We start from the raw sequence: 17294 nt of genomic DNA on the forward strand, positions 1-17294 counted from the left end.
CTGTGATCTATTCACCTGATGAACAATAAAAAAAATATGAAAAAATCTAATTTTGGTTTTGAAGATTATAAAAAATATACACGGACCTGATTGCTACTATTGCTTACTACTACTCATTTAAAACGTAATTCCAAAAACCTGAATAAAACTAAAAATGTAGCAGTACCCCAGTTAAATACTGAGACCAGCACGCTAAAAGTGAAAATAGTAATATCAGACAGGACAGTGTATTCACGTGACAGTAATCAGTGACACATGACTTCAAATCTGTCCAGAATATCAGAAGAAAAGAAATACTTAATACTTAGAGAGATTTTTGCACAGGTAGGAACCCCAAGCCATTCACTAATTAAGCTTAGGGATAATTCCCGTGTCTTCTTGACATTACAAGTAAAAATATTAAAACTTAAAGATGAAGCTTTTCCAAGTTTACAGTAGTAGCTAGCTGCTTAGCATGCTAACATGACCTACACATTGTGCGTACCAAGCTAGCTAAACTTACCACGAAAGCTAACTATCGTTTTCTAATAAACTGACCAAGATATAAGCGGTTCAGTCGGTCACCAGCCATTCATAACGATGGTGTATATTAACGTATACTCAATTAGATATGTTAAGGTCATTAAACAAGTGGCAAATAGTGATATAAGCTAAAGTCGACATTTAGCTAGCTAAAGTTAGCAAATGCGCCAGTCCTATTAGTGCCGCAGATGAAGCTTGTTAAACCCTGTTGTCCTTTATATTTCATTATCTTCTCAGTGGCTCAAATTAAAGTAACATTAGCAGGTGTGTATGCTGAAAATCTTCTTTACACGTGCAGTATATCAATAGAAAGTAGTACAATTCAATGGTTTTACTTTTGAATTTGTGTTTTTAGTTTGTACATCTATTTGAAGAAAAAATATATATTTGCTACTTGAGAGCTTCTATTTTAGTTGTATAAGTTGTACTGAACAAAAACAATAATGCACAATTCAGTTTTTTTTCAATTCTATAAGCGTTTGTTGTTCCAAGACATGGCATCTCAACAACAAATGGGTCAATATTAAACAACCAAGTGTGTTGGAATTGATACTGGGCAGATAAAGAGTGGGGTCATATACCAGAAATCATAAGACTTAATGAGGTCGTCAGTGCTGGCTTGAAGAAGTAGTAAGTAGTATAAAACTCACCAAATTAGATGCACGTATGTCTCCTTTAGGCAAATACAGAGAATTGATTTCCTTTCACAAGATCAGCTCAAGAAAAGTCCTCATCACTACATGGCCCAGCATCACCAAAATCTGTAACAGGTGACAATATATTGTATATCTTCTCCCAGTATATGCAGGAATGGTGTGAACTAGCAGCTTGGGTTCATTCACAAAATACTAAAGAACATCATGTGAAAGTTTCAGACAACCAACCCTGTCTGTTCGTTTGGTTTTTGCAGGAGTCACTACCACAAACCAGAAAGATGAAGCTGATCGCTGACAGAGGGCCCCACATCCCCGCACAAAAGTCACTTGACACCATTGCAGAGACTTTACCTTCCTCAGATATTAACACTGCTCCCCAGGCTTTCAGCATGAACCGGATGAGTGCAATGTGTCTCCCTCTGCTGTCTGAAAGTAACAAGATTATATGGGTGAAGTCGGAGGAGGTCGACCTACAGATGAAAGGTGCAGCAGAGCTGCACAAGGCCTTCAACAGGTTCCCATACCTGACACGCAGACAGATGACTGCACTGGCACAGCGCTGCTCCCTGCACCCAGACCAGGTGAAAGTGTGGTTCATGACACGAAGGCTTCAGTATGGCATCAGCTGGGAATATAGAGATGTCCTTGATGTCTGGAGGAATTTCAAGTCACCCCAGACAAATGCTCAGAAGGAGAAAGAACTACTAAACATAGTGAAGGAAAATGTAAAGGAGGGCAGAGGAAAGAGGAAGAGAAAGGTAAAGGTATCTGAAGGGAGGGAGGCAGGAGAGGTCAAGCAAGAACAAAGTGCAAAAGGAAGAGCAATGAGAGAAGAAACTGTGAGGGCGGGTGAGCTGTTGCCAGAGCAACCCGTGGGAAAAGAAAAAGGCAGAAAAGCTAAAAAGCAGAGAAAGTCCTCAGTTACGGACAAGTCGGGAAAGAAGAAAATCGAGCAAGACAGTGAGGGTATGATGGAGGGAGCTGGAAAAATGGAAGCAAAGACAGATGAAGTTAAGAGAGAGGGGCAAAAATGCACCGAGTCTGAGGCCAAATTTTACCCCAGAAGCAAAAAGAAGGTGAGAGTAAACAAGAGATTAATGTCCATTCAAGAATGTCCTCCATGCAAGAGCTTTGCGGAGCCTGAAAGGCCACTGGATCCTCTGCTCGTACACCAGCCCCAAACCCAAACTTCTGATGCCTCCCCACCAAGTGGCAACCAGACTGCTCTGCTGAAAGGACATGACAATCCGTCCTCAACCCCAAATAGTCATAAGACCCCTGTAGACAGCGGCTGGGAGGGGAAAACAGAAACAGCAGCTTGGCAGAAAGGAGAATTGCATGCAGAAGCCACAAACCGCGATGTTTTCATCACTGACGTCGTCAAAGTGAAGGAGCTTTTGGAAGGGGACAGTTTTGTTGCTACAAATGGTCCATCCAGCTTTCCCCAAGAGCAGCATTCTCTTGAAACCTGCAAGCCTGCCCCTCAGACCCGGTCCAAAGCAAACACTCCACCTCAGCTGGCCATGATGAAGACAGCTTTCTCCCACTGCCAGTATCCAGACCCGGAGCAGTACGACAGACTGGCAGAGCTGATCGGCGTCCGCCGCTGCACGTTGGTGCAGTGGTTCGCTGACATGCGCTATTATCTGAAGAAAGGAAGGCCTCGCTGGATGAATCAGGAGAAGTACAATCAAGCACTGGCCAACATCAAGTATCGGCAATACATCAACGCAATGGCAAAGGTAGAGCCGAGTGAGGGCGCTATGATGGTTGAGTGAAGGCTCTGATACAGAAAATGAGGCTGCAGAATAGAAATAACACACGAGGCTAAATCATTCCTCCACACTAAGAATTTTCTTTTTTGTTGCTGTTTGATGAAAAGTTGACAAGTTAGACAGAGTACTTGCATGTTTTTCAAATGGGGTTTTCTGTTCTACCGTTACTCCCATTAGTTTGTTGCCACTTATGTTCAAAATTTTCAAAAGGTACTCATTCGTTTCCACATCAGTGAGTCTGCTCGTGTTGTCCAGATGTTTTTATTGTCATTTAAATAAAACACTTTTATTGCTGTTCAAAATTGACTTGTCTAATGATTTGTTGCGTCATAAATTGCATAATTCATTACAGCTTTACCTCAGTATCAAATAGTTACATTTTCGAAAGGAGACAGTGATGTTTAAGTTCAAAATACCAATACAGTTTGGTTTGTTATCCCCAGTCATCTCTGAGCAGATAGAAACAAAGTTCATCTGTCAAATTAACAAAAAACACAGGACAGTCCTCAGGTATTATGTAGAATATATTGCACAAAAAATAGAAAACTATACTAATTTATGACACTCATTCTCTTGTCTTCTAGTTGCATTACTCAGCTTATTCTGTTACTACAGTGAAAATATTACAGGTTTTGTCTTTTTATAACCTGGAACATGGTCAAAATATTTAGTTTTGACCATATTCCGACTTAACTATACACTACAACCAATCACTGCTCAGTTAATAATGATTACGACTTTAGGTTGCGTATGAATATTGCTTTGTTACTTCCATCTGGTTGTGTACTCTGCCCTCTGTGGCTGCCAAAGCTCAGCGCCTTCAATAACGCGACGGATCATGGCGGCAGTGGAGATAAGCAGGTATCCAGCAGCCTGAAGGAAGGTGGAGGCCACACGCAGTGCTTCTCTGAAAACATGAACCAAGATAAAGTCCTATCAGCATGATTTTTTTGCTCTGCAAGTGCCTGCCCAGGTAACATTTAATGGTCGAGCGTGTAATCGATACGAGAAATTATCACTTTAAATAAGTTATGCCCTTCTTATTGAAGAAATGTTCCATCACTAGTACCTGTGAAGTCATCTTCTGAGTGAAAAACTAAGGCTGCATTGACAGATAAGTCATAAATGATCATGCTGACGATGACAGCTACTACTTTTAAGCTTAAGATTACGTATTTAAAACACCACATAAGCATAAAAATAATGCAATGCACTGGTTTAGACTAAACCAGTGGCTTCTCCTACAGTAGAGACAAGTTTCGCGTCTAAATTCCTCAGATTTACATCAAAATGGCACAAAAATGTCACAAAATTTAATAGAAATGTATTTTATTTATCTTTTGTTGGGATCTACTGGACTGAACTACCTACCCTTATAAAAAAAATAGATAAAACAAACTCAATTTCAAGCAACTAAAATTGTGAAATACACTTGATGAATCAATCTAATCATGTTTTAATGGTGGATTTTGTGCAGAATGAGTGCTTCTATTTATGGTACTTGCTCTCATTCTTTGTCACTTTAAACAGGCAGAACTTTTACTTGTCATGGCTGTTCTATAGTAGTACTTCAACCAAAAGGATTTGAATACTGCTGAAAGTTTGAACAATAACACATAGGTGAATCAGTAATGTCTTCTAAATTGACTTTACCACCTTTTCGCTTGGCTTACCTGAGGATCTTCTTGGGCCCCAGACACTGAAAGTCAGCACTGACAGAGTAGAGGCCTTGAAATGTGGCCTTCACACTCAGAGAGCCAAACAGATCCCTGGGACTTATCTTGTAGAGGTCAAAGGTCACACGAGCTATGTCCCTCCCAGTGCGAGGCTTGGTGCCGTCGTGGTATTTGGGCACAACTGCACCCTGGAGGGGATCAGAGACAATAGTTACAAATGTTTATTTCACACAAAAAGCATGTTCCAAAAGCAGAGACTTGCTTTCTGGTGGAGTAATACATGTGGGATAATGAATAATATTTGGCTTCTGTGGTCAAACATACGGCCTTTGGTCTCCATGTCTGTCCAGGCTGCAGGGCCATGAGCATGATGTTATCAGGTAGGGTTATGAGGAACTCATCAGAGTCTACTTCTGTGCCGTCCTCCTCACAAACCAGAGACAGAGACACTGCAGACAGGGACAGCAGCAAGGCCTGGCATACCTGATAGAGGGACAATAAATCACACCAAGTGATGCACAGGGCTGCCATGACCCATTTACTGTGTTCTTTACCGAAATCATGTAGATGTGTCAGTGGGCTATGTTTATGTATGTTATGTGTGTTGGTCTGGATAGTCACACAAAAAATGTATGTTTATGTGTGTATTTGTTGATTTGATTTTTGACCCTAATGACGATTAAGCGGTGTATGGATGGATCGATCAACCTCTCAGAAACCAGAACTGGACATGATCTCTGAGAAACATAAAGCTGTTATGATGAAAATAGTTGTCAGATGGAAACATACACATTTGGATTGCCCTTTTATTGTGGCAACTTTAAATCAGCAGCCCCTATTCCCTTTCCATATTGTGAGTGCAGTTCTGACATCATGTGATCTTATCTGACATCATCAAGGCCCAAGGAAGGAAGACATCATGTTTTTGAAGTTGTCAGATTTAAAATGAGAAGCACTTGTTGACACATTAGTTATTGTAATTAGGTTTCAATGCTTTTATCTATTTTTTTGGATTTCAAATTTGCCTCTTTTTATCAATCTTTTCTTCTTTACAGTTCTTCTTGCTATTGTATTCGTATTACGTTATATCCTGTGTTTGCAGCAAATAGTTATACCAAAATCAGAATATTTAGACATTTTTCATTTCTTTTTATTATTAAGCATTCATAGTCTCTCTCACCCTCTCCTTCAGCTCCTCTAGGGTCCCGGCTGTGACGCCCTTCTTGGTTTCTCTGTTGTGACAACACACTCTGAAAGGCCGCTGAGGTGGGGACCACACTCGCTTGGTGACAGATCTGAAGACCGGCCAGGCAGAGAAACAAAAATAATAATATTGAATGAACTGGACTTGGTTTGAGAGACATTTTGACTTGATATAACAGGAAAAGCTGAGATGTTGCTAATGATTACATCATAAAGTATTCACTAACTCAGACTTTGCCTTCTCTTTATCTTTGTTTTGCTGTTTTGTTCATTTTGAGCTTAAAAAAATTGGTTTTTCATATCTTACTGAAACTGTTGATACCCCAGCCCCACCCTGTATAATAGGCCAATCCTTGAAAAACTGATATTTAATAATTACTTGTTAAACCATTGACCGATTTACTTAATTCTACCATACACTAATTCCACATCTCTTACAGCAACACTGTGTTGTTTGAGATCATAAAACAAGTCAAAACAGCATCAACAAGTCAAAGCTAATCCTTCACTTACTTGAAAAATGAAGATGTGGTATCCATGCTTGTCGGTTTCGTCTTCTCTCCTGTTTTGGTGTGACAAACAGTGACAATGTCAGCACTGCCTGTGATTGACACAGCAGCCGGACTTTGAACAAGCTGATAATTCAGATACAGAACAGAACAGGGCAAAGGGCACATTGTCAGTGTGAGTGAGTGAGAGACAGAGAGACTCAGACACATCTTTCTTCATTTAAGAAGCAGAATACTTATTTTTGTTGCCATAAGTGATATTGGTATGCAAGGTTTTTAATGAATATTTAATATAATAAACAGTTTTGAGTCTGATCCATATATTTTTGTTTTGTGCTTTTGTGTAGGCTTCTTTTTAATGAGGTATTCTACTGGTTATAAATCAAGCTGGGTAAGCTACTCAGTATAATGGTTGCTTAAGAGATAGCTGCAGATAAATAGTCTTAAATCTATGTGTTCGTTTGTTTTCTGTGGCAGTTCTTTTTTATTTTCTGACATTTTTCACGTAAATTTGATCCCCTTCCTAATATTGTCGTTTCTTTTTTTAAAACATTTTTTTTAAAGTTTACAAACATAATACATTAAAGCTCCGGTTGACGGGTGAATTCAGTACGTCACATCCTGGAAACCACATTGAGTGCGCTTGTTTAAAAACATGAGAGCGCGCCACTGAGCGGAGTTTCCTGTTTGAGCAGATGTTTTGTATTGACATTCTCCTAGCACCGCCCACTCGGCACATTCAACGAAGAAATTTCAGCAATTACTGTCATGTTAGTGAAGGCGGGAGGATGAGAAGCATAACTTTTGACACAGTATGCTAGCTTTGTCTGTCGCGGTTTATAAATGTCAATGGTGTCGCTTAGGTTTAACGACAGGTAACTGCAGGCGTCTCCAGTGTTTGTAAACATCGGCTCAGTAGCACTTCCTAAATAACTGTGCTTCCGCTGTCAGCTCCTCGTCTGTTTTGAAGCTAACGCCAGCCTCTGTCTATAGATGTTGCTAAGCTAATTTCTTAACGTCAACTTTTTGTCAGTTACCATCCTAACAAAGTTGATTCATTGGAATGGCAACAAGAAAACCCAAGGACGACGGTAAGTATTAGTAGCTGGCATTGCATTTTAAGCAGGATGTAAAGGTTCACTGCGTCGTTTATTTTAACAGTAAACAAGGTTAAAGTTGGTAAATGTTGTGTTTTATGCAGGTTTGACTGTCATTTGATTCATGCCACATCCTCACCCCAGCACATAAATAAATATGTCCCTCTTTAAGGTTGATCAGTTAGCGTGTTTGACAACTGATGGTAGCCTGCTGCATTGGCATCGATAGTTTCGCTTGATGCCAACAGTGCAACACCAAAGCTTCAAACCATAGAGACAAAAGATGCATCATTTTCCAACCCTTGCATGATTTAGCAGGGTTAGTTGATTTGAATGCACTTGGTAGCCTCTGATATCTAACTTTGTCTCTGCAGGTGCCAGCCTTCCTTTTTCTGCACTTCAGGTCCTGGCCCCGCCTGTGCGTCTGGTGTCTGCAGCTCTCTGGAAAGTGCTGAAGCAGAGGGACGTGATGCAGTATGGTGTTGTGGAGGAATTCGTCACATCCGCCTGCGAGACTGTTCCTGGGCTGCTCACTGTGAGACACCAGGGCAAGCTGGCACTGGGACTGAGAGCAAGGGTGAGTATCAGGATCATCTCCTGGATCCCAAGCAGGTTCTAGGTGTGTTTTTGTTCCTGTCTCATTTGTCCGAGAAGTGAAGAGAACTCAAAAATGGCTATTGTGCAGCATGACAGAAATCTAATAACATAAATCCTAATTAAAGGATATAAAAGTTAAAATTCTTTGGTTATTTGTTTTAAAAAATACAAAAAATTATTGAGATAATCGTTGAAGGAAAAATTGCGAGTCATTAGGGTATAGATAAGCTGTTTACCGAGGCCTGTTTATATTTTCACAACACCTACACAGTGCCTGTTTTTCCACACTATTCTGCAAATGAACTGTAAAAAAATATTTCATAATGCTGAATATATCTTCCGATAACTTGCGGAATAGCTTTTCTGTATGATGTTTTATAGCCATGCTGAACTTATTTTTATTTTCCTCTCCTGTCGTCTCCTCTCTGCTCTGTTTAAGCAGCCTGCAGTTCATCCACAAAGTTCCTCAGTTTTTGTTATTTGATGGTTGGTTGCAGCTCAGTTGCAGCGTGGAATTTTTGTTGTCGTTTTAACAGCATCTAGATACTTAAAATAGCAATTTTTTGTTATTTTTAAAATGACGCATGCACAGTTGTGTGATTTTGGATGAAATATGACATGTAGCTTTAATTAGTCTGAGTTGATTACTGCCCTTACTTTGATACTTACAGGAAGAATTCAACACTGAACTCTTCTACTGCAGAACTTTTCTCTAAAGCAAAATTAATATCTGCCTTGGGTAATTTTTACTTGATGAAATGCAAATCATTGGAGCTGACATTTTGAATGAAAAAAAACTGATACAGTTTTGATGTTATGAAGTTGAATCTCATGTCAAAGATTATTAGATTCTGTTTAATCCCTTGTATAGCCTTTTCTTTCACCCGTTAGTTTAATTTATTCCAGATTTGTCTGTTTATTACAGGATATGGTGTAAAGAGTTTTTGAATGACAATGTAGAATAAAGCACTTTTGATGAAATATCACATTTTCAAGCTTAGATTTGGCTGTTCTGCTTCCTTAAAGAATCTCACATCACACATAAGTTGAAAACTCGCTAATTTTGTCTTGATTTTACAGTTTGTTGCTGTGATAAACGGTGTAATTGAGACATTAAAAAAGGGATCGTGCCTTTCAAACCTGTCAACAGGTTTGGAGATCATGAGGTTAAAGGAGAAGAACAATTTGTTTTTGATGTGTAATTACCACAGTGTTTTTTTTCCTTTTGTCCCCCTCCTCCATTTCTGTCCAAATGTGCATTTTCTGTTGACAGATGTTCGTGTGTTTCATCAGCTTTTGCCTTCTTTTCAGTTAATCTTGGAGTTGTGCTCCACACAGCCTGATGTTAAGGTGATTAAGACACATCTGGAAAGGATCCGTGTTCCTACTTCAGCCCCAAATGTGGTAAATTGGAGCCAGAGTTCAGAAGCACACAGTACCTCATGTTTCCACTTTTGACTGTTTTAACAGTTGGAAGACTTTAAATCCAAATGACACTACTTGGCATTTTCATTGATTTCATTTTACTTTTATTTATTCAAACAAAGGCTGCATACGCTTTATTATCCTTGGCACCCCATGCTTTATTCCAATCCCAAACACTAAAACAATGGAAGTGATCAGCGAGTTAAACATCGTAGTATTTTTGACTCTACTGTGATGGAAGTGATACTCAGATGTTTAGGACATTGCTTTTAGTGAATTGCATCGCATTTTTTAAACTAGCAGTGGGAGCTATCAGGTCTTTGTTGAAAAACTATTAGTTTAAATGTTAAAAATATGTTATGTTTAATAAAACAGACATCCATCACTCACTACAAATATTTGTTTAATCAGTGCAAGTTACATTTAAGATGTATTATGCAGCTGGTTTGTATCGAAATCACTGCGAGCATGTCACAACATGGATGTTCTGTCAACATACATCCCCACTTTTATCACTCATAATTTATATTTGTTTGTTGATATATTTGTGTATATAGTGAAGTATTGCTGGATTGCTTCTAATGGTGATGGGGTGTTCTTGATATTTATTTTATAATGTGTAATTTCTCCTTTTTTTGTCTCCCAGAGGAAGGATGTAAAAATTATGAGAACAGTGGAACATTTCCATTCTTTTATCCACACACTGCTGTCAGACCCAGAAAAGAGGGAGCAGTACTTCAAGGTGAACGCCTCGCTTCCACTAAGCAGGACACCTAAAGATGTAAATGTCTGCTTAGATGACATGTAGGTCTGTTGTAATTAAAGATCTTTTTTATTTTCTCTTCGAACAGAAAGAATTTCCAGTGGATTATGGCTCAAACTTCGACAAGGAGCTGGAGAAGCTGCTGTGGGAGTTTTTGATTCGACTGGACCAGCTGCTTCCAGTTCCAAACTTAGCTCAGGTAATGAGAACATTTTCCCATATTTTGACACATATTTGTCCTATTTTAATGGTCCTTTCATCACTGCTTCAACACAATTTCGGTGCTTCTGTAAATGTACACAAACCTTTGGACAAGAATATTTAATTTGCAGCAAATGAAAGGAAGGAGTAAGAAGTTATTGTCTTTATTATTTGTCTCCAGACTGTGTCATGGCTCAGTAACACCCCTGCTGTCCTGGAGGAGTGTGCACGTGCAGCAACCCAACCCCAGCTCCTGAAAATTTTACTCCAGCATCAAACCTGTCTGGGTCATCTGGAGTCAGCAGGTTGATCCTTTTTATTAATGACTGTACTGGCAAAGCTTTGTTGTGCAAATCCCTAATAATTCCAATAGTCCGTGTTGTTGTTCTGGTTTACTTTTTACAGCGTCCTTACCTCCAAACATGGGAGACTCCATCCTGACTTCACTTTCTCTGCCTCTGTCTGGAATAGTAGCTTCAAATCAGCAAACAGGAGCCAGACAGTCTGCTGTGGATCAGTCAGACGACTCCCAGACAAGAGACAAAACCTCTTTTATTGCACCTGTTATCGGACTAATATCTAATGAAGATGTACCAGTCATGATCTCTGCTAATAAAAGAAAGCTGCAGAGTGATGAGCCAGCCAGCTCAAAAGATTCAACAAATCAAGAGAACTTGAAATTCAGTTTGACGAAAGAGAAAGAAAAAGCTGAAGACAGTGGGGGGAAAGAGGAGAAGAGCTTAACTCAAAGCAGTGGAAAGAAACGCAAGCAACCTGACAGTCAGGAAAGTAGATCTGAGCAGGAGACGGACGAGGAAGAAGTTTTAAGCATGGCTAGATCTGGGGAAAAGAGGACACGCAGGGACAGGCAGGGTAAAGCCGACCGGAGATCAAATGAGAGCGAGGAAAATGGAGGACACGAGTCTACCACGGAAGTCATGGCTACTGATGTGACCCAGCTTGGTGTCCATCTACCTGAAGATCCATTGCTCCACTCCATTTTTGTCTCATGTCTGACGAGACAACCCAGAGTGGTGATTGAAAAACTGCTGGTGGCCTCAGCTGGCAGTAGCGGATCCAGCAGAAGAGAAACATTCTCCCAGAGCCAGAAGTCACCAGTCAAAGCACCAACACCTAAACGAACAAGCATCCGTCTGACGCTTGCCTCAAAGCCTTCTGCTTTGGACAATAAAGAGTAAGAGACATGAGAATTAAGTGCAACATGCAGCTGGTTTTAACTTGACAAATAAAATAAAAAGCATCTGTTTTAGTTCAGTGTTTGTGGTTTCATTTGTTTTTCTTTTCTGTCTCATCTGTGAAATCATGATTTAAACATGCATGTATAAAATACTGTCCAGCTATGAGGCGAAACCTCTATCACTGAGCAGCATGTCAGTATTTAGACTTAAATTACAAGCGCAGATCAGCAGCAGTTTACATGAAGATTTCCCTCTCTTCTTTCAGTCACCGTTTATCCACTATTGTTGTCTCTACCTGACAGAAATCATCCCGTATCGCCGAGTGTCAGCGGCTCTCCCTCTCAGCAGCGGAGTAACACAGGTGATTTAAAGCATTAAATGAAGCGAATGCAGGCATTTCTTTAAAAAAAAAAAAAAAAAGCAATGAAACGAAACACTTCTACAGGTTTTTGTTTACCTGTGTTTTCTGTTCTGTTTAGAGACGTTGGGCCTTTTAGGAGGGAGTGACGACTACGTGGCTGATTCTGAGGATGAGGCGACAAAGAACTTCAAAAGCAGAGTAAGTATGCTCAGAAAGGAGGTGGAAAAATTAAAGGAGGCTCACTTTAAATGTCTGTGTATGCTGTGAATTTTCTGTAGTGAAGGAGTTTTCAGTCTGTGGACGTCTGGGTTTCAACTGAAGTACATTTAAATGCTTGACTTTGTCTCCCCCAGCTGTTCCAGAAGCGCTACGTCAAGACCAAACACGGCACCTTTGTTCCCACTCTGAGGGAGTACTATAAACCCGGGACGATGACACGCAACTCGTTGTCCGCTGGCCGTAAACCGAGGTGATGAAATGGATTGTCGTGTGTGGTGTTGGAAAACTAACAGCAGAGGACTTTGAATCTGGCAGCGTAGACTCGACATAATTATACAAAATGCTTCAGTCACTGCGGCAGATAAACATTTATATATATGTCACTGATTATAGGAAGTGATAAGCAATTTATTAGTACTTTACTTGACCATGTGTAGATTGTTTGTGCCATAAATATATTTTAAACAGATCATATGTAATATTCTCAGTTAATAAAGTTTTTGATATTGCATATTTTGTGTTGGAGAAAACTGTTAATTTTTCTTTCACTTTATCATGAACTGCCAATTTGGTGCAGAGGTTATGACAAAAAAATAAAGCATGTTCTGAAACTGCTCTTGACATTTGACTCATTTAATCTGTTTACATCAGACTTCCACAATAAGATTTGGCAATATTACATGTATTCATGTGCTTAAACAACAATTATCAGATTGCTGACACAGTGTAAAAATGGACATCTTCCCATTTATCTAGAAACTGAATGTCAGCCTATCATACAGACTACCAAAGTGGACATTTCTGGTGTTTTTAGAGTAATCTATTTGTAAAAAAGTTCAGATTTTGATTAGAAAACTTCACAGGAATATATCAGCTTCTGTCTCCTCTTACAATAGCTCTCATGCTAGCGTTATTGTTGCTGTGCTGTGCCAATGCTTCAGATTAAAAGGGGGAAGCACTCAAAACACAAACGGAATCTCTACAGAAACACACGATTAAGTGCAAATGTGTTCTGCTGTACGTGGAGGTTCACAGTCGACAGCCCATCCCTCCGGTTACTGTGATGGTCTCTCCGGTGATGTAGGAAGCCTCCTCGGTGCACAAGAATGCAATCACTCCTCCAATTTCCTCTGGCTCTCCAATTCTGGAAGACAAATGTTAAATAACACATTCAGAAATTATTAACGTGTGCACAAAACAGAGCATTAGTGACAAGCTTCTGCAGTGTCTGAATAGGGGGCTTGACCCTGTCTAAATTGGGATATTAAGCTAATTTTGAAATGCATTTCTATTGTTCCTTCATCATACATAACAATTAGGTTATTATTGAGCTACATTTCATGTGTAAGGGTGATTAACTCTAATATGATACTGGTATGCATGCTGCTCTTGCCATCAGAACTGAAAAGGTTACTGCAACATCATAAATGTCACATTATAGAAAGGTGCTGGAGCCTTTTCTTATGCAAATACTACTGTGTCTTCATCAGAGTCCTACTATATAAATGTTGTTTCTGGCCATGAAAAACACAAAATGTGAGCTTCCCTGAAAGCCAAGGTGTAGTTTACACATTGAGAGTCTGTGTGGGTAGAAGCCTCACCTTTTAATGCTGAGCTGCTTTTTGAGCTCACTCATCATGTCTTCGTTTTGCCATAACTGAGACAAGCAAAGCAGAATATTATAGAGGCTACTGTATTAACAAAGAGTAACAGAGAACACGCATTAAGTGGCAGAACCAAAGCCCCATTTTAAAATACAGAATTAGAGCGTATTTGCGTTCTCACCGCAGAGCTGAAGCGGGTCTTGATGATTCCAGGGGCCACACAGTTCACTCTGATGTTACTCTGAGCCAGGTCAGGGGCCAGAGCCCGGGTCAGACCCAGTAATGCAGTTTTACTCACACAGTAAGGACCCAAACCCTGCAGAGATGATGTCCATGACAACAACACAAACACAGCACACGTGCACAACATTAAGTGTCACAGATTTTCTTCAGATCCGTAGTTGTGTATCCTACTGACTGTCTTTTCCTCTTGTGCTGCCTTGAGATTGACAGAAATTGAATGCATTGATGTGGAATTTGGTGCAAATATTCAAATATTCATGTTCCTCTCTGTGATCATTTTCATCCTCTAACTTTTCATTGTCAGATTAAAATTTAACTTTGTTTTAAGACTATGGACCTGCAGAACTAATTACAATCCTATCAGCCTCAGCTGCACTTCCTGTCTAGTGCTAATTAGCATATTAGCATGCACTTTAGGTATTGAGCTCAAGCACATACTCTTAATCATTTTCAGTTTTTGTTATTTGACTGCTGGATGGAGCTCAGTTGCAGCGTGTAAGTTTTAGTTTGTTTTGTTTTTACAGCATGTAGTTAATAAAAACAAGTCTGTCTTCAATAATACATGTTATTTTACATAATGCATCATTTAATGTGAGGACGTGGTTTGCAATGGGGAGAAACAAAGTAAAACTATATTAGAGGGCTCTCAAATACACCAATTGCATAAATAACATTTAAAGCAAAAAAAAAAATCTCCTACATGTGTTTTAATAAAAACCTTTAAATATAAATGTTCACTCTCACTGACCGTCATTGGTTGGTATCCACCCACAGATGACACAAATATTACATTTCCCCCTCTAAAAGAAAAACACAGAAAGGTCAAAAATTCAGTCCATTTATTAAAAATCTGGTCATCTTTTAGTTTGTTACTCACCCCCTTTTCTCCATATGAGGCACCACCAACTTGGTCATAAGGAAAGCTGATTTTACATTCACATCCAGGATCTAGACAATAGAGGAGAAACAATTGTGTTAAGAATTGTTTGTCAGAATAGACTAAAATGTGGTTTAGAAATGAGCTTGTTTCCTGTATGCACCTTGTCCCAGACCTCCTCTGTGGAGTCCATGATGCTTCCAAAGAAAGGGTTGACTGCTGCATTGGACACCAGGATATCAATGCCTCCATACTGATCCAGAGTCTAGTGCAAACACAGTGACTTTTTGAGTTGTGTTGCAACAGAGCAATGAAACAGAGTACAAATGACAAATTCAGACAAATTATATCTTGAAACACTGACAATGTGAAAGACTTTGATACTTCAGTCAAAATTCCTTGATTTAGTTTGTATTTCACATACACATCTGCTGATGTGAGAAGATCTCAGAAGAATTACAGTTTGTTTGATTTGCATTAAACTGCGAACTGTAACTATGTAATCTCAAAAAGATCAGACATTAATCAGTCCACATGGAGACGATTTAATACTGACGACTCCCCCTAGAAGTGTGCACGCAGCTAAGATAAGTCAAAAAGCATAACACAGAAGACTAATAAAAGCAAAAAAAGCAGCACAGAATTACAGCTAAAGGCTTAAAGGAGTCACTGGAGCTGGTTAATGTCTCTGTTCATGAGTCTACCATACGTAAATCATTGAACAGGCATAGTTTCCATAGCAGGATTCCACAGAGGAAGCAACTGTTCTCCAAAAAAAACATCACTGTGTGCCTGAAGTTTGCCAAAGTGCACCTTAACACTCCGCAAAGCTACTGGAAAAATGTTTGTGGGCTGACGAAACCATGGTGGAATTGTTTGGGAAGAACACACGGGCGTGAAAAGGTCACTGCATGCCGACAAGACAGCATCATCCCAAAGGTGAAGTGTGATGGAGAGACCAGCTCATCATTATCAAAGGGTGAATGAATGTGGGAGTTTGTCGATGATACAAGATAGTGCCTTAAATACACTGAAGTAAAACTGCTACTAAATGAATTCCCAAACCTTAATCTAGTTTAGATCCTGTGGAATGACCTCAACTGAGCTGTCCACACCAAATATCTCAACAATAAGGCTGAAATGAAGCTGTTTTGTAGTGAAGAATGGTCCCAACGATCTCCTGCTCTGATCTGCAGCTGCATGAAAGATTTCTTCATGGATATTTCCATTAAAACAGATTCAAACGGTGATCAAGTTGAAGGGCCCACTTGCTTTCCCCCGCTAGAACTGCAAAAGTACACTTTTTCTGACCACTTAATGCAGAAATCCAAGTAATTCCACACTCCGGATGACAAATAGGACCTTACCATTTTCACCAGTTTCTCTCTGTCCTCTCCCTTGCCAACATTACAGGTGGTTCCAGTCACCTGGATGCTCTGGCTCTGCAGCAGCGCCACAGCTTTGTCCACGTTGGCCTGCCGCCGGCTGCTCACGACCACATGGGCCCCTCTCTTGCCCAGAGCCTGAGCTGCAGCCAGACCGATTCTGATGAGATGGAGAAAACACCATGATAAAGGACCTCTGTACTGGAGTAAACCTACTGCAGTTACTGTGACCTTACTGCAGAGGTTTAGGGTTGGTGTTTTTTCAAACATACAGCAGACAAGTGAGCAAATATATGAAACTCTGCATGCTGTTTATAGTCCATTCTGATGATTGTTACAAACAGATCACAGCCACTTCAGAGTAATACAAACAATCAGGGGTCAGTAAGGTAATTCTCACCCATCTGTGGAGGCAGTCACTATGGCTACCTTCCCAGCTAGACTGCTCTGAGACATACTTCTGTAGCCAGCAACGGGATTGGTCTGAAGGCACCTAAATACAGACCTCAACATCACCTGAGAACAGAAAAGTTTTATGAAAACACTGGTTAAGTAGGTTAAAGGTCATCTGAGCTGCTGCATGGAACAGGATGAATTCTGAGTTATATACACTGAACGAACACTTGAACTACTCACACTCGTACAGATACATGGTGTATTAACAGCAAAAGTAAAATAATTCAGCAGTATTTACAAAGGTAGACTCAGACAACCTTTCTCGAGTTTCTGCTTACACGCAGAGTCGTATATTGTGCAAAGTAATGCAAGCATGCAAATACGATCAAGAGCTTTATCTCACCCTGCAGGTCATGCAAAACTAAACATGAAGTGGTACAAAGGTAGGATTTGATAGAAAAATTTCCAAGTCCACTGTCTGGACTTTGACTTCCTACAATCTATGTGCAGCTACAGTCAGTGTTTTCCTGCAAACGTCCCGCTGTCAAAATAAAAGACTTTACCAAATCATCTATTTAATTTGGTT

General features: G+C 39.9%; 4 protein-coding genes across 5 annotated transcripts; 2 read left to right on the forward strand and 2 right to left on the reverse strand.

Annotated features, from left to right (window-relative positions):
- The first annotated feature begins 1473 nt into the window (after positions 1–1473).
- On the forward strand, positions 1474–3566 carry homezb (homeobox and leucine zipper encoding b). Its single transcript, XM_051944226.1, has 2 exons — positions 1474–1936; positions 2666–3566. The coding sequence occupies exons 1-2, from the start codon at positions 1568–1570 to the stop codon at positions 2954–2956; spliced, it is 660 nt and encodes a 219-aa protein (XP_051800186.1). The 5' UTR covers positions 1474–1567; the 3' UTR covers positions 2957–3566.
- On the reverse strand, positions 3199–6485 carry cideb (cell death inducing DFFA like effector b). Its single transcript, XM_022216178.2, has 5 exons — positions 6346–6485; positions 5810–5924; positions 4954–5112; positions 4627–4817; positions 3199–3860 (listed from the first exon to the last, which is right to left on the reverse strand). Exons 1-5 carry the CDS (start codon positions 6369–6371, stop codon positions 3719–3721), a joined length of 633 nt encoding a protein of 210 aa, XP_022071870.1. The 5' UTR covers positions 6372–6485; the 3' UTR covers positions 3199–3718.
- Positions 6486–7094: 609 nt separating this feature from the next.
- On the forward strand, positions 7095–12824 carry tinf2 (TERF1 (TRF1)-interacting nuclear factor 2). 2 transcript variants are annotated; one of them, XM_022216172.2, is made up of 10 exons: positions 7095–7432; positions 7813–8015; positions 9347–9439; positions 10107–10202; positions 10312–10422; positions 10606–10729; positions 10830–11619; positions 11926–11984; positions 12103–12182; positions 12338–12824. In XM_022216172.2, exons 1-10 carry the CDS (start codon positions 7405–7407, stop codon positions 12455–12457), a joined length of 1704 nt encoding a protein of 567 aa, XP_022071864.1. In that variant the 5' UTR covers positions 7095–7404; the 3' UTR covers positions 12458–12824. The 2 variants fall into 2 exon arrangements, with proteins under 2 accessions (XP_022071864.1, XP_022071866.1); XM_022216174.2 differs by having other exon boundaries at positions 9347–9385.
- dhrs4 (dehydrogenase/reductase (SDR family) member 4) lies at positions 12821–17254 on the reverse strand. Its single transcript, XM_022216175.2, has 9 exons — positions 17112–17254; positions 16713–16828; positions 16295–16472; positions 15091–15192; positions 14928–14998; positions 14799–14850; positions 13989–14123; positions 13805–13860; positions 12821–13347 (listed from the first exon to the last, which is right to left on the reverse strand). Exons 1-9 carry the CDS (start codon positions 17121–17123, stop codon positions 13233–13235), a joined length of 837 nt encoding a protein of 278 aa, XP_022071867.1. The 5' UTR covers positions 17124–17254; the 3' UTR covers positions 12821–13232.
- Between the last annotated feature and the right edge of the window lie 40 nt (positions 17255–17294).

Source organism: Acanthochromis polyacanthus, chromosome 23, assembly GCF_021347895.1.
Source record: "Acanthochromis polyacanthus isolate Apoly-LR-REF ecotype Palm Island chromosome 23, KAUST_Apoly_ChrSc, whole genome shotgun sequence".
NCBI lineage: Eukaryota > Metazoa > Chordata > Actinopteri > Pomacentridae > Acanthochromis > Acanthochromis polyacanthus.